Below are 17,130 nucleotides of genomic sequence, written 5' to 3'. Positions count from 1 at the left end.
ATATATATACGATTATATATATATATATATATATATATATATATATATATATATATATATATACACATGTAGAGAGAGAGAGAGAGCATGCAAAAAGGCTTTAAGGGATGTGGATGCTCACTGCATTGCTCATATTCATATTTCTGTAGCCCTGGATATAAAGTAGCCTATGTAAGGCTGACTTATACTGGCATGATTACTCAAGAGTTTAAGATGATGTTTTTATTTGTGAATGAATTGTTCAGTTGAAGAATTGGTTGAAACGGTTCACAAAACCGGTCTGAACAATTCGTTGACTGGTTCTCGAGTCAACTCAACAACAGTTCATTGAATCCAGAACCGTCTGTTTTGATTTTTTTTATGTATGAGTCGATGACCCATATTGGTTTTAATAAATAGCATTTCATTAAAACAAGAAAAAACTTTTCATCTGAGAGATATAAGATCATTTAAGTTGTGTTTAATGCACATTTAAATGATATTTACGTTCGAAATGACTTTGTTTTAAGAACTGAATCATGGCTGAACTCGAACAATTGCAACAGACACCCCTTTTAAAATTGTATTGAGGAATGTAAGGAACACGTCGTGAGGTAAAAGAATCACTGAATCCGTTTTTGAACCGATTCTTCAAACTTATTGTTCAAAAGAACCGATTCTTTTCCAACCATATTGAAAAGAATAATACTTTTTGACATTATTATGAGAGGAAACGTGCATCATCGACTTCCATTAAGGCTTAAACATGTCTTGATTTTTCAGGAAATCCATTATGTTGTCATCTGTTGTTCCTTAGCATAATTATGTGAAATCAAATTCATTAGACGGTATTATGTCAAGCTCATTTCTTTAGCAGAACAGGCATTTGTCACTTTGGCCACAAACGATAGCTATGCGAGAGGAGCTATGGTGCTTGGAAAGTCTCTTAGGAACCACGAGACTTCAAAAAAGCTGGTGGTGCTCATTGGGCCCCATGTGTCCGATCAGGCAAGGTACAACATGCTTCATTCAGCAGTATCATACTGGGAACTCTCTGACTTCTGTGGAAAACAAAAGGAGATGTTTTTGAATGTCTTTAGGGCAGTTCTTCATAAGATCTTCGATGAAGTCAGGCTTGTGGATGTGCTGGACAGTGGGGACACCGCACACTTGGCCATGATGAAGAGACCTGATCTGGGTGTCACTTTCACCAAGCTGCACTGCTGGGCTCTCACACACTACTCCAAATGTGTGTTTATGGATGCAGACACACTGGTGAGTTTGCATCATGATTTCGAACCAGCTGGGTTAGCAGAGTTCAAGTTGTACCTTGTCAAAACATGCATGAAATATTTATAATGCGGTCCGTTATGTCATTTGAATTACACTGTGCACCATTAACTCAATGTGTGAATGTACGCCTCTGCATTACATTTAACTTGTGTAACCTGCACTAAGCAGGGTAGGCATCTAAGCATGCCTTCAACTTAAGATTTTGTTGTTTTTTTGAACTCATAAGTCATTTATCTGATTGAAAATACAGTAAAAACAGTAATATTTTTTTTATAGCTATTTGGACTTTTTGTACTCAATAAGACCAGAAATATTTATGAAGAAAATGTTAAAATGGCTCAATTTGAATTGATGTTGATGATTTTCATGAGGCTTTTCTGTTGGCTGTAGGTGTTATCAAACATCGATGAGCTGTTTGTCAGAGAGGAGCTGTCTGCAGCTCCAGACCCCGGCTGGCCTGATTGTTTTAACTCTGGTGTGTTCGTGTTTCGCCCGTCCAACGAAACCTACGGCAAACTTCTGCAGTATTGCACGGAGCACGGCAGCTTTGACGGTATGTAAAATAGCACTATCATTTGCTTTTAGATGTGTCAGAGCTCTGAATTTCAGTTTTTAGCAAATGGCTTTTAGGGCATTGACAGTTTTACTGTGTAGTTTGAAGCATTTTACAGGAATGTTCCAGGTCTGTAAGTGCTGTCAAGGCCATTCACACCAAGAACGATAACTATAGCAATGAGTATAATGAAAACTATATTAGCATCCACACCAATGAACAATAATGTTTTGTTTATTATGAGTGCACACTGTGGTTTTGTCGTCTACCACTTTAAAGCTCAAGCTTTGGGTGGATTCCGATTGGCTGTCCATGTTTTCATTCATCAGACAAAATCGCTCTGAAACTGATTCCAATGACATTGTTCCTCTATTGTTGTTACTGTTATAGCTGTGGTAAAATGTTGTAGTTTTAGTTAACATAATAGCTATTATTATCCTTGGTGTAAACAGGCCTCGAGTGATTTTTTGCAAGCTGAGGGATGTTTACTTACTTACTTGTATTAAATAGGAGAAATTCTGAAGAATGTTCCCGCTGCTCATTTTCAAACAACAAAAACAAAACAAAGAGATACTAGAAGCTATATAGTTTCAAAATGACAAAAAGGCACGGCAGAAGTAGTTAATGTGACGGATGCATTATATTCTGAATCTTTTGAAGCCATACAATAGTTTTGTCTCACTAAATCTTTTCATCTGTGGAAAAGTTACAAACTGTAAAAAATGTCAAACTAAAAAAATTAACTAAATAAATAAAAATTAAAATGAATAAATAAAATCAAATAAATAAAGGAATCAAAAATCAGAAATAGACAAATAAATATATAATAACAATTAGATTCAAATAATGCATTCATGAAAATAAATAAAATATAAATAATAAAAATGTAGATCAGAAATAGATAAATAAACGATTTATAAAAATTAGATTACAATAAATGCATTCATTCAAATAAATAATAAAAACTAGATCAGAAATATATAAATAAATTAGTAATAAAATGATCACAATAAACAAATACATGTGTTACATTAAAGTATATTAAAGGAGTACATTAAAGTATAACATATATAAGTAAATAATACAAATGTGATTAAAATAAAAATAGATTGAAACGAATACATCTTAACAATACAGTACTATAGATACTATAAAGACTAAATTAAAAAAACTAAATATTTTCCAAATAATATTTTACACATATTTATAATATTTATTTTTATATTAATATAAAAAAAAATGTAATACATTTTTTTTAAATAATTGGCCTGTGGCATCTAATAACTTGAAAAACTCCTGATATAGACCACTTTTTTTTAATGGTACTTTTTCTTTTTATATAATTTTAGAGCTTAGACCTCATTCACTAATCCCTATACTGTATGGCATTTGAGTGCACTATATCAGAAAGGAGTGAACGAAATGAAGTAAACGAATTTGGACACTGATGTATACCATGCGTGTCAGAGAGCTGAAACAGTTAGGGCTAAAGGGGATCCAGCTACGGCCAGATTGGCCTACTGGGCATGTGCACGTCAATACTGCATCATTTTTGTCAAGCTGAACAACAATTAATTACAGTATTTGCATTATTGTAAGGTTAGGTTTAGGGTTGGGGTAGTTTAGACGTGAATAAAACCTAATAGGTAGCAAATTTAATTTATTGTTATTTTCCACAGAAACATCTTTATCACATATGTGTTTTAATATTACATGTACCTTTTTTGAAAATAATATTAATAAAAAATAACACTCACAATGACTTCATATTGTAATTATACATACCTCTGCGCCAGCTTTGTGGTTTCATCAATGGTATTAGGGCTAATTTGTTTGGTAATGCTTAATATGTTCATAATCATTAAAGGCAAAATATGTAACACTGTTCTAGTGGTTTTTGGATATTTTAATAAAAAATCTTACATATTGTGCCTTTAAATACTATTAAAACACTGGCAACAAAAATAAACACATATTACACATACACATATAACACATAATTTTTATGTATTTATTATTTTTAGCATCTTGAAACTCTCCCAAGCAGCGTTTTGCGCTCAGATAAGATGACAATGGTCGTAGTTAACAACAACGCCACGTCAGTAAATTAGTAAAACATTAAACTGAGTTAATGCAAAAATAATATACTTTAATATTAATAATGAATGAAACTAATGTTAAAGTAGAAATAAGAAAGATGTAAACTGCATCTCTCCTTTAAACTCTCTTCCAGCTCATCAGTCCTCTCCGCATTGCTTCATGGGAAATAGTGCTTCAGTGAGTGTACATCGGCTGTACACTCAAAATCAGAGAGGATTGTGGGTAAAAAGTAGTGAATGAATGTAGGGAAGGAACTTGTTCACTCAGAATTCGGCAGTGGTGTATAAAGTACCTGAAAGCCATACTCAAGTAAAAGTACAGATATCTCACCAGAAAATGACTTTGGTAGAAGTTGAAGTCGCCGTTTAGAATATTACTTGAGTAAACGTCTTAAAGTATGTGATATTTATTGTACTTAAGTACGAAAAGTTTTTTTTTTATCTTAAACGTACGTAAGTATTGAAAGTAAAATTACAAGTAAATGCAAAATGGAAAAGAAGCAAATAAATATATATATAAAAAAAATTCATCCACAGCTTGAGTAGCAAGATTGTGTTCAGTTTGAACTCTTTCTTCCATTTTGTATTTTTGGGTAAGAATAAGAAGCACTTCATCCGGTACTTAGTGTCTTTCATTCCAACACAAGAAAACATTTCTGGAATCTGCATCTGAAGTGGCATTTAGATGTATTTACACAGTTTATGTATCTCAGAGGGGACATGGATACATTTACCCTGCCGTTACAGATGCATAAATAGGCCTAATGTTTTGTTTTTAACATAAAACGTTGAATACTGATATTTGAAATAATTTAAAACATGAATAAATAGTCGAAATGTGAAATTAAAACCGCCAGTAAGTGACTGTTAATGAGCGTGTTCAGGTAAATCTCTCGTCCACACTGCTGTGCAGTGAAGGAATTTCCAAAAATGTGTATTTTGCCATAATTTATTCATCCTCATGTTTTTATTTCTTTTCTGAAGAGCTCAAAAGCAATTCCAACTCTTTTTCATGCAACAAAAATGGATATACTGCTAATCTCCAAAAAGGACCTAAAAACACCATAAAATTAGTTGGTACAACTCGTGACTTTGAGTTGTTACTTGCTGAAAATCTTGAGTTTAAAGGTCTTTGCACACTGAGTCCGAAATTTTCGTATGCGTTTTTCTTTTTTTTCATATTTGTCATCCTTTCCTATCAAAATGCTTGTTACGGATGCGAAAACGCAGAAAATCGAACCTGGTCCGAATTTTTTTATGTTGGACGAAAGTTTTGGAGGCAGTGTGTAAACGTGATTGACACAACGTGAGGTCGTATTTATTTTTCAATGTGTGAACATTTCGGACTAAAAATTCAGACTCAGTGTCCAGAGACCTTTAGCGAAATTGAGCAAAAACAAACAATATTATGTCTAAAATGTAAGTCACTTATTGCATTACTGAACTTGTATAAAATGATTATTAAATGTGTTCATACTGATATCTGCAGAAAAACGGTAGGGGCCTACTCTTTGTGTGATATAGATTAAGTTAACTATATTAAATTATATAAATATAAAAAGCACACTGAAGCATTTTTGCCGTCTACAATTTAGAATGCCTGGAATTTTGAGTTTTAATAGACTAATAAATCAACGTGCGTGCACGCTGTGTGTTATTTGGTGATTACCTAATAACCTAGACGTTACTTGATAATGTCAGATCGCACTTACCATATTATCGCAGATGATGCTGTGTATCGCACACCCCAGACTCGACTTGACTGGAAAAAATGAATCATCTGCGGTTGTGCGCACACTTGTTTGGTTTGCACATGAGCAAAGGTGTTTTTTAGGAGTCTAACTTGCAAATGCCAGACCACTGATTCGTCAAACCTGCTTTCCTGCAGTCCGTGTTCTTCTGACTTCTGACTATTTTGTAATAAGTAACGAATATGCTTCGGGGAAATGTATCGGAGTAAAAGTATACATTTTAATTAGGAAATGTAGTGGAGTAAAAGTAAAAGTTGACCTAAATATAAAAACTCAAGTAAAGTACAGATACTCCCAAAAAATACTTAAGTACTGTAACGAAGTATTATTGCTTCATTACAATACACCACTGGAATTCGGGCAACACTAAAAAATGTCCGACACCCAATATAGTGCACTAAATAGGGGATAGGGAGCGGTTTCAGACACAGCTCATGAGTCTTGTCTAGATAACATTTACTTCCCACATTTATATCTCTGGTGATCCGGGTGCTTATCAAGTATCTCATCTGGAATCGATAGCTAATGTTTCTGAATTGATGCATCTTCCTGCATCAGCCCTTATCATTCCACCTCTCCATTGCAGCTGAAACATCTCTGCATTTCCCCACACACCCAGCACTTTGACGTGTGCTCATCTTACACACACTGTCAGCGTAATTAAGTCTTCCCTTCCCTGTTTGCATCACAAAATTACCTCAAGCGAAAATGCGCAACAGAGCCTCTCGAGTATTGCCCAACACAGCTGGTTCATAAGCCCGGCGAGAGGAATTTGGCACGGGCGCCCTCAGCAAACAAAAGCCCTTTCAAGGCAACTCTGTTTTTCCTTTTCTTTAGGAGCCAAGGGCCATTTTTCTACAGCCAACTCTTGGAGAATGTGCTCGTTATGCAACTTTTATGGGTTTTAGTCATTTGGTAAAATGACTAACAGAAAAAGAGAGTGCATGTATCTTTTTCCCTATACTTTGTTTTTTCACTTGTTAGATGATAAAATGCTGATGAGTAATTGTTTGCATATGTTAGCATGTGTGAGTGACTTGCAGATTTAGGATATATTGGTGTACATTTTTGGACTTGTTTTCAGCTCCACGACACCGCGAGCCCATTCTTATGAGTCTGGCTATGAGTTTGAGCGTGACGGTCGAGGAACCAATGAGATTGCTGCATTGCGAGGGTGGGCTCTGCTTACATTATGGAGACTGGTGCCTTTTCAAAAGCCTGTTTATTATGCTTTTGTTATTCCACAGAATCCAGTGGCTCTTTTGGACTGTCATAATTGCAGGTCGCATAAATGCTACACAATCTTGTCCGCCTGAGTTTTTGGTCTATTTTTGTCTTTGGTAGATTTGAAGTCACCGTTCTAATGGTGTGGTAATTTGCAATGATTGCTTTATTTTTAGCAGAGCTAGTTTGTTTGTGGTCATAACAGGGAAAGCTTGAACTCTTCTTGACTGTTACAATGTTGTCTTGTGGTATTCTCTGCTCAATGAAGCTTTGAGCTTGGGAGAGAAGAACATGAGGAACTAGATACAAATTTAAGAGGACAAACTGACTGCTTTTCTGTGCAAAACAAGCCACCATGATGCTGGGATGTTTTGACTGACTGGCATATGAGGTTGCAAGGGTGTTCTGTGTGGGTGCTATGGCGTTGTTAGGGTGTTTTGGGTAGTTATATAGTAATGGCGTTTGTTTCGTTGTCTGTTGAGGAAGTACAGACGTTCCTCTCATTGATGGCAGAGGAGCGGATCCAGCAAGCTTGATGGGGCTACGCGGAATTAAAACGTTTTTCAGGAGTCGCGGCAGTAGAGGCGGCGCAACTATAACAACATGTGAATAATCCCGCCCACTCTAAAGCGGTACTGAACTGCAGTGGAAACGCAAACCAAGCCGAGCCGTGCCGTGCCGAGTCATACCACGCAGTGGAAAAGCACCATTAGTGAGTTGGTGCATGGTTGCTAGGGTGTTCTGGGTGGTTGCTATGGCATTGTTAGGGTGGTTGATAGTGTGTTTGGAATGGTTATAAGTTGGTTGCTAGGGTGTTTTAAATGCTGTAGTTGTAAGGGTGTTGCTAGGTGGTTGCTAGAGTGTTCTGGATGGTTGTAAGATGGTTGTTATTAGAGTGTTTTAGATACTGTACTTGTAAGGGTGTTGCAAGGTGATTGCTAGGGTATTGTGGATGGTTGTAAGGTGGTTGCTAAGGTGTTGTAGGTTGGTTGTAAGAGCATTGCTAGATCATTACTGAGGTGTTACTAAGTGATTGCTAGGTTGTTCTAGATCGCTGTAAGGGCAATGCTAGGTGGTTTCTAGGGTGTTGCTAGGGTGTTCTGGTTGCTTACAAGATAATTTTTAAGTGATTGTAAGAATGTCTAGGATGGTCTAGGTGGTCGAAAGGGCATTGCAAGGGTGTTTCTAGGTGATTGCTTGAGTGTTCTAGATAGTTGAAATGACATTGTTAGGTGGCTACTAGGATGTTTTAGGCAGTTGCTGGGATGTTCTGAATGGTTGTAAGGTGGTTGCTAGGGTGTGCTAGAGATGTTTGTAAGTGTGTTGCTAGGGCGTTCTGTGTGCTTGCTATGGCATTGATATGTGGTTGCTAGGGTGTTATGGATGGTTGAAAGGTGGTTGATAGGGTATTCTAGATAGTTGTAAGGGCATTGCTAGGTGGTTTCTAAGGCATTTTTAGGTGATTACTAGGATGTTCTGGGTAAGTTGTTAGGTGGTTGCTGAGGTGTTCTAGACCGTTGTAAGGGTGTTGCTAGGTGCTTGCTTCAGGTGTTTGCTAGGGAATTGCTAGTTGATTGCTAGGTAATGTAGCGTCTGGACCAATCAAACACACAATATATATTTTGTTAGCTATATTTAAAGTTTAAGTGTTTATGTAGTATGTTGGACTAGTTTAAGTGTTTATGTAGTATGTTGGACTAGTTTAAGTGTTTATGTAGTATGTTGGACTAGTTTAAGTGTTTATGTAGTATGTTGGACTAGTTTAAGTGTTTATGTAGTATGTTGGACTAGTTTAAGTGTTTATGTAGTATGTTGGACTAGTTTAAGTGTTTATGTAGTATGTTGGACTAGTTTAAGTGTTTATGTAGTATGTTGGACTAGTTTAAGTGTTTATGTAGTTAATAAAGTCTTACTTGTATCACACTTGACGTTGTTCATTGTTTGCTCATAACTGGAGTCACTTAATCATGCAGATTTATGCTACAAGCTCTGTGTAGAATTGTACAGTAAGAAAGTTATTTCCCTTAACCAGGAAATTAACGTTCTTAGAATTGACAGACAGTTGACCCTGAGAGGTCAAGTAAATATCTACAGCGGATCTAAATATTTATAATTAATTATAACTAGTTATGATTAATTATTCATATTTCCCATGAGCTGATTCGCTACAGTAAGATGGTTGTTAGGGTGTTCTAGATAGTAAAAAGGGTTACTAGGTGATTTCTAGGGTGTTCTGGATGATTGTAAAGCAGTTGCTGTTGTAGATAGTTGTAAGGCTGTTGCTCATTTCTTGCTATTGCATTGCTAGGTGTTTGTTAGGGTGTCCTGGAGGGTTATAAGATCATTTCTATGGGGTTGCTAGGATGTTCTGTATGGTTGTAATTTGTAAGGGCATTGCATGTTGTTGCTAGGGTGTTCTACTGTAGATGGTATAAGCATGTTCTAGGTGGTTGCTAGGGTGTTCTGTATGGTTGTATGGTTGTTGTTTGGTGGTTGCTAGGGTCTGCTAGGTGATTATATATTATTTGTAATGTTAAGTCATGCTTAAATTTAAAAAATTTCAAAATGACACGATGAAGGCTCAGTTTTTTGGGGGGTTGGGTGAGTGGTGGGGCTAAACTAAAGAAATTCAAAGAACAGTGAGTATGTTTAGTAATAATCGCAGTGACAAGCAGTTTCAAGAGTGTTTTGCATCAGACTAATAAACCAGCCAAATCACTTCCAGTTTTGTTGGGCGTTCAGACAACTGCCATCCAAAGACAAAGCATCAGTGTGTTCTCTCGTTCCTGCAGAGTGGTTGAATCTCTGAAACGGTGAATCAAACAAGCATCTTTCCATTTCCTTGTTTATTACAATCCTGATGACCTTTGGCTATCATGTGGCCTTGTTCTCATCCTCTGCCAATGTAAACCAGACAAAGACTATGCACATTCCTGCACAGTTCAGATCATCCTCTCAATATGAACTCTCCAAGACCACAGTAATGTTTGTAGAGCCACTTGCACAAGGAAAGCCCAGGGGAGGATTCTGTACCCTGTTTCTGGGCTCCTGGAGGCACGCCCAAATTAAATGGCACTAGATTGGCTTAGCTGGTAAACCAGCATGCTTTGCAAACACATTATTCATTTATTATTGCTCCAGCGTGTTCGTTAATCTGCTGTAGGAATGTAGCATTATTAGATGAGTTTGAAAATCATCTTTGGCTAGCAGTGCAGATGCTGTATATGGTTTGTACTGACTATATTCATTTCCTTATAGCGTGCACATGGCCTGTCCTGGGGCAAATATTCATGTGTTTTAGCGCAGAGGATGGCACTGGACTATAAGCGTAGCCCACATGGTAACAGGCAGATATTGAACAAATAAATTGACTAGATAACAATAACCTTTTAAGTTGGCATGAAATGAAAATTCATCACACCTATTTTCCAAATTCATGTTATGGATCTTATTGTGAAAAAAATTGATCCATGCATATAATAAATTTTTTAATCAAAATATCATAACTCGATCTTTTAACAGACTTGGTGAAGTACAGTATGCTGGACTTCTCCAATCATTTAGTCGTCTTAAATACCGCCTCTTTATTCTACATTCAGCCTCAAGCTCGCATTCAGATCTGCTTCCATCCAATCAACAACTGATAGATAGAACAAAGTCCTGCACTTTGGTTTTTACCACCCTACATCCATTTCTTACGGTGGCCGAGAAGTGCAAAACAAATCACAATTCTGAAAACAAAATAACAAATTACAAACGCAAATGCAATTTTGTTTTTTAGATCTGCATTTGCGTTTGTAATTTGTTATTTTGTTTTCAGAATTATGATTTGTTTTGCACTTCTCGTCCACCGTACTACTCTGCCCTCCACGGGCAAAATCCAGAAACTACACAAACTTTTTGCATTGTTTTTCATTGATTTTTATTTTTATTATTTGAAATCCATTTTTAAAATCTTTGTTATAATAATTTTTAAACTCTGTTTTCCCTGAATCGGAGCATAGCAAAACCTGCATAGCATAGCAAAAGATGCATAAATACTTTAACAGATGTAATGCTCATTGTTTGTTAATTTGAATTAATGCATTAACTAACCTTAAGTAATGAGACCTTATTGTAAAGTGTTACATTCAAAAAACAGAAGACAAAATTTGAGTTGATCTCTCACATATAATGAAAGTGGATGGGGAACAGAAGCTGTTAAGCTCTAAAATTAACAAAAACATTATAAAAGTATCATAAAAATGTTCTATATAATTTTATGTTATACTGTCAAGTTATCTAAAGCCATACAATGCAATAGCGTGAGTAACATACTAATATTTAAGTCCGATTTATTTTGCCGTAAATCTTTCATGACAGCCATGTCATGTAATTCCTGTTGTGCTCCACAGAAAAAAAAAATAAAGAAAATCATGTAAGTTTCAGAAGACATGAGGATGAGTATATAATAGCCAAATTTTCATTTTATGTTGACCAGCTGTCTGCATGTCTGCAGGCGTGCTATTAATATTTCCCGTGTCCTCCTACACTCCTGGATTCTGTGTCCACCACGGCACTGCACAGCAGACACATAGATGATCTCAATTCAGGCTAAACAGATTTTTCAGCGTTTGTTTTTAATAGTGCAGCTATTTCAGTGTCCGCGTGTGTTTAGTGCAGTATGCATCATGCTGTGAGATGTATATCTCTGTGTCATGTGACTCTGTGGAGTGTGTCGTGTCTTCAGTGACCTTTGAACAAGCATGCAGGAACTAGGCTGCTCTTTCAGAGCGTGACCTTTTTTAGATATGTAGGGTCTTTTTTCATCTAGTAAGCACCTTGACACATTCCTTATACTCTGTACTACTCAAAAACAGCATGTTCTTAATACTTTTGAATTTCCCTGGGATAAGATGTAAAATGGCCATCCTACACGGCTGAGTACTACAGGTGTTTGCTAAATGGGTTTCAGGTAGGGTTTCCCCATCATTTAGGGCAGAGTGTATATATGACGTCATATGATCCATGCAATATTGTTTGGAGCTGTATCTGGACACACTAATTTTCACTTACTGTCCTGATTTAGTGGACTATGTGACATTCACTATGTTGTCAGCAGTTTTGGACAATGTTTGTCTCTGTCTGAACAAATGTATCAGATTTCATCACATACAAAACAGTCAGGAGTCAAAACCATAGATATGTATATGTAGATTTCTCATTAGCGACTGTTTCTATGGGCCGCTATATGTAAGCCGTCCTCCATATAAGGGTCAACTTGACGTCATTTACCATAACATCCGATGGTCTGGACTCGAACCCTCGAGTACAGTGGCCGAGAGAGCTCAACGTGTTGTTGTGTAGACCTAACTAACACCATACAACAAGATGAGCGCGTTAGCTAACACAACATTAAAAGTTACCAGTGAGACACTTTTTATTAAGAATGGGCGCTTTTTATTTAACTTCTTTTGGACTGATGCATGCAACACCCGCTGAGTGCCATTAAACAGCTTGAAAGATCAAAGACATTTTTTTAAATAACCGACTGGATTCGTATGAAAGAAGAAAGTCATATACAGCTAGGATGACTTGAGGCGGAGTAATTTATGGGCTAATTTTCATTTTTGGGTGGACTAACCCTTTAAGTTGACCATTAAAGATGGTGTGTCTACATGCTTGGCGCAGTCGAATGGGGCATCTGTCTATACATATATATGGTCAAAACACCTTATAAACTACCTAGCAACCACCCAGATCACTCTAGCAACCACTTGGACAGCAGTGAGAACTCCTTAGCAATCTCATAGCAACACCCAACCAACCAAAACATTAAAATAAGAATTCAAAATGTAACTTTAATACTTGATTTTGTTGGCTTGTGTGTGTGTGTGTGTGTGTGTGTGTGTGTGTGTGTGTGTGTGTGTGTGTGTGTTAAAAAGCTATGTTTAAGGTGATTCCTTAAAAGTGTATACTCTGTGCCTCTATCAACAGATTAATCACATTTTTTTTTAAAGTATTCATTTATTTGGTTTTTATTTAGTTTATTAGTTATTCGTTTGTTAATTAGTTATTAAATTTATTTATTTTATTTTGGTAATTATTTATTTATTCAGTTTTATTTGTTTATTTGTTTTTTTTATTTTGGTAATTATATATTTATTCATTTATTTATTTAATCTTATTGATTGATTTAATTTAGTCTATTTATTTGTTTGTTTAATCTGTTATTATGTATTTTTTGTTATTTATTCGTTTAATTGTTTATTTAAATGTTTTTTAATTATTTGTATTTATTTATTCATTTTTAATTATATATTCATTAAATTGCGTGCTTATTTATTTATTTGTTTAACCATTTATAATTTTTAATTTTAATTATTTTAATTGTATGTTTATTCATTCATTCATTGTTTATTTATTTATTTATTTATTGCAATTACACTTTATGACGCTGGTGGTGCAGAAATTACACACTTCAACTTTAGTAACTTAAATGAAGGACTTTTAAATAAAATTATTTGAAATGATTTAATGTGCTCTAAATAAATGACTGATAAATGAAAGAGAGCTACAGTAATTCCATTTGAAGTGACATATTTATGAATCATTTGTTCAACAGGAGGAGACCAAGGAGTTCTGAATGGCTTCTTCAGCGACTGGGCAACAGCCGACATCAACAAACACCTTCCTTTCATCTATAACATGAGCAGCATAGCCATCTACACGTACCTTCCTGCATTTAAACAGTAAGTGTGACACCTTGACTTCAGCAGCGGCTCTCTCTGTCACTAATGCTGGCATGTGCTGGCCTTATGATGGGACGGTAACAGGATACACACACGGGTCACATGAAGGCAGCTTATGCCGTAACATCGGGTCACAGGAGCTGAGGAAGAAGAGTGTGAGACGGGCTGAGAGTGTGAGGGTCACAAATTGCATGGTATTCTCACTTCAGGCTTACACCATATTTAAATCCATTGTGTAGATTTTAACTCACAGAAAATGTCAGAGCAGATTCCAATCGGGAATTTTAACTTGTAAAATCCTGAAGTATTACTTGACCTATTTTCACCCCAGCGTTGAAATGCATTAATATACGTTATGGACGCCTGCTATCTTTCAGGAATACATGCTGAAAATGTGTTTCTGTCCACAGATATGGTGCAAATGCAAAGGTTGTGCACTTCCTGGGCCAGATGAAGCCGTGGAGCTACGTGTATAACACCACACAGAGGAGAGTGAGAGGAGACGCGCAGGCCTCGTCTCAGCCCGGCCTCCTGCTGCAGTGGTGGGCTCTGTACAGCGCTGAGGTGCTGCCCATGCTGATCCGAGAGTATGGAGACCAGCCCTTCAACTCCGGCTGTGAGGTCAGGCCTAAACATACAGAACAAGAAAATAACCCTTTCTTTGAGTTTACATGGCCATGTCCTGACTGTCATACTTGCACTTTTTTGTTGTTAACTGTAATAAGATATATTATTCACACTGCTATTTTATATATTTATTATAAACGTACATGATTTTTCATGATGTTTAGAAATCACACTTTTAAATGTAGTCTCTCTCATACTGTATATCCAGGTTTTTTTTTTCATAACTGTGAGAATGTTGTTCAAAGAAGGATATTTTGTTAGGGATTTACTGAAAATAAATAGATATTTATTATTAACCCTTAAATGCACACCTTGGGTCTTTAGCGACCCGGGACATCATTCTCTACCCTATCCCTCCTTCATTTTTTAAAGTTAGACATCAACTTTCTTAGTATTCCTCAATCTATTAATTATAAACAATATAACAAGAAAAAAATAGTAAAATATAAAAGAATGCCAGTTTTCTGATAATTTTTTAGTAAAAAGTGTATAAGGTCGTGAATATGAGCCAGATGCTGAATGTACTGTGGAAGTGCGCTCTGACGATGACAGCGACGTTAAAATCATCTGCTCAAATTGAACGCTTTTAAGTTTCAAAAGGTAACGAAATATGCTTTATTTTATTCTTCTGTAATTGTTCTTAAAATATCAAGAGAGTTTTTGCTATTGCAGCAGTTAGAGATCCATCCATGCTGTATATATAGGTCAGGGTCACTAAAGACCCGAATATGTAATAATGATTGGCGAAACATTCATGCATTTAAGGGTTAATTTACATGATTTTCCATGTTTTGAAATAACACTTCAAAAATCAAGACTTTTTCCCAAAATGGTAAATTGGAGGGGGGAGGGGGGGGTCCTAATTAAAAACAAAAATTACAATTTCTACCAAATCATTTGTTTTTCTCGAGATTGTCATAACTAAAGAATTTAAATTCATTTTAATTATGTTTTATTCACTTTATATAAAATCACAGACATCACATTTTTAAATCCAGGTTTCTTCAAAGAGGAACATTTAGTTTGAGATTAATTGGATTTTTTTAAAAAGCAAAAAAACAACAACAACAACAACAACAAAAAAATTACAAATTTAACTCAATAAAAGCTTGGCTAGAAACTAGAAAAATGTAAATTCATGTTAAATATCAATTAGATAGATAGATAGATAGATAGATCACACACACACATATATACTATATATATATAATGCACACACACACACACACACACAAAAGTACTCAACCTCAAATATACATGTTTTTCATGTTCATGTTATATGTGTTATTCGTGTTTTGTTTTTTTTTCTTTTGCGGGAATATGATTTTTCAAAGGATTATAATAATTAAAAGAAGTAGTTGTTTTGGCTTATTTTAAGGCTCATTTGACCATATTATAAATAAGTCATCCTGAGGCTGGTAGAGAACCACTGCTTTAGATTCAGATTTTTCAAAACCACTGCAGTATGTCTTTCATCCCTTTTGATTGCAGTCATTCTTTAAAACTTACAAAACTGAAAGATTACCAATTTTTTATGGTATTCATTAATGTCATGTTTGTAATAACTTGGATTGTTCTCTTGTTCACAGGAGGAAGCTGAGGAGAGCGAGGAGCGTGTTCAGCCGCTCATGTCCTCAGCGGAGCGCAAGCAGCGGTGGGAACAGGGCCAGGCCGACTACATGGGAATAGACTCTTTTGACAACATTCAGAAAAAGCTTGATGCTTTCCTGAAATAAAAAGTCAAAATGTCAAAAACACATACACATACACATTTGAGAGGGTATTCAGCTATGCAAGACTCATCACACTCTTCATCTTCCTCATTTTAATAGCATTTACCAGAACTTTACCTTTGAACCTCATGCAAAATGTGAATTCTGAAGGGCATGGCAACTTCAGGAATTTATAAAGGGAGTTTGGGGCCAGCTTTCTCTGTCACATGCTCAGAGTTTCCATGTTTTAAAGATGTTTTGGACTTATACTGACACCTAGTGGTCTGGAGTTTTCAGTCACCAATGCCAATGTACAAATTCTCAATTTACAATGATAAATATATAGATTTTGCATACAAAAGTCCAGTAATGGGGTTCCTGAGAAACCCAGCTACTACTGCTGGTATTGAGTTGACATGTTCAATGTACACAAAACAGCTTTTATAAGTCTACTGGTGTAACTGGAGTGAGTTTTATCTCATGTGTACATGACATGTCATTTTCATTTCATTGGGGGCGACTGCTTTTTTACTGAGGAAAAAAAAAAAGAACTTGGTTTCCCTTTAACTAGAGCACATCATGTTGCCAGTTCCAGCACTTTTAAAGGAACACTCCACTATTTTTGAAAATGGCTCATTTTCCAACTCCCCTAGAGTTAAACAGTTGAGTTTTACCATTTTTGAATCCATTCAGCCGATCTCCGGGTCTTGCGGTAGCACTTTTAGCTGTAGCTTAGCATAGTCATTGAATCTGATTAGACCGTTAGCATCTCGCTCAAAAATGACCAAAGAGTTTCTATATTTTTCCTATTTAAAACTTGACTCTTCTGTAGTTACATCGTGTACTAAGACCGACGGAAAATGAAAAGTTGTGATTTTCTAGACTGATATGGCTAGGAACTATACTCTCATTCTGGCGTAATAATCAAGGAACTTTGCTGCCGTACCATGGGTGCAGCAGGCGCAATGATATTACGCAGTGCCTGAAAATAGGCTAACTTTCGCCAACATAACCAACGTGACCACCTGCTTGCACAGGGAGCGTGCTGGGGACTATTTTCAGGCGCAAAATGATGACAGAATTTTCATTTTTGGGTAAACTATCCCTTTAATCTTTTACCTCATTATGATCTTATTCTCTGTTTAAACAACAGCATCCTGT

General features: G+C 36.0%; 1 protein-coding gene across 2 annotated transcripts in view; it reads left to right on the top strand.

The window, feature by feature from the left end:
• The window catches only part of LOC107683486 (glycogenin-1-like), a 16,619-nt gene extending 351 nt beyond the window's left edge, over positions 1-16,268 (top strand). The window contains exons 2-7 of one of the 2 annotated variants that reach the window (XM_016479545.1): positions 857-992; positions 1,080-1,254; positions 1,663-1,825; positions 13,504-13,630; positions 14,041-14,251; positions 15,847-16,268. In XM_016479545.1, coding sequence (XP_016335031.1) covers positions 857-992; positions 1,080-1,254; positions 1,663-1,825; positions 13,504-13,630; positions 14,041-14,251; positions 15,847-15,993 — 959 coding nt within the window. In that variant the 3' untranslated portion in view covers positions 15,994-16,268. Of the gene's footprint in view, positions 1-853; positions 993-1,079; positions 1,255-1,662; positions 1,826-13,503; positions 13,631-14,040; positions 14,252-15,846 lie in introns of both variants that reach the window. The other variant, XM_016479544.1, reaches the window with a different exon arrangement.
• The last annotated feature ends 862 nt before the right edge of the window (positions 16,269-17,130 follow it).

The sequence above is a fragment of the Sinocyclocheilus anshuiensis genome, unplaced genomic scaffold, assembly GCF_001515605.1.
Source record: "Sinocyclocheilus anshuiensis isolate Anshui unplaced genomic scaffold, SAMN03320099.WGS_v1.1 scaffold1451, whole genome shotgun sequence".
In the NCBI taxonomy this organism is placed as follows: domain Eukaryota; kingdom Metazoa; phylum Chordata; class Actinopteri; order Cypriniformes; family Cyprinidae; genus Sinocyclocheilus; species Sinocyclocheilus anshuiensis.
The sequence above is the reverse complement of the archived record's forward strand: the minus strand, read 5'-3'. Positions and strand labels throughout refer to the sequence as shown.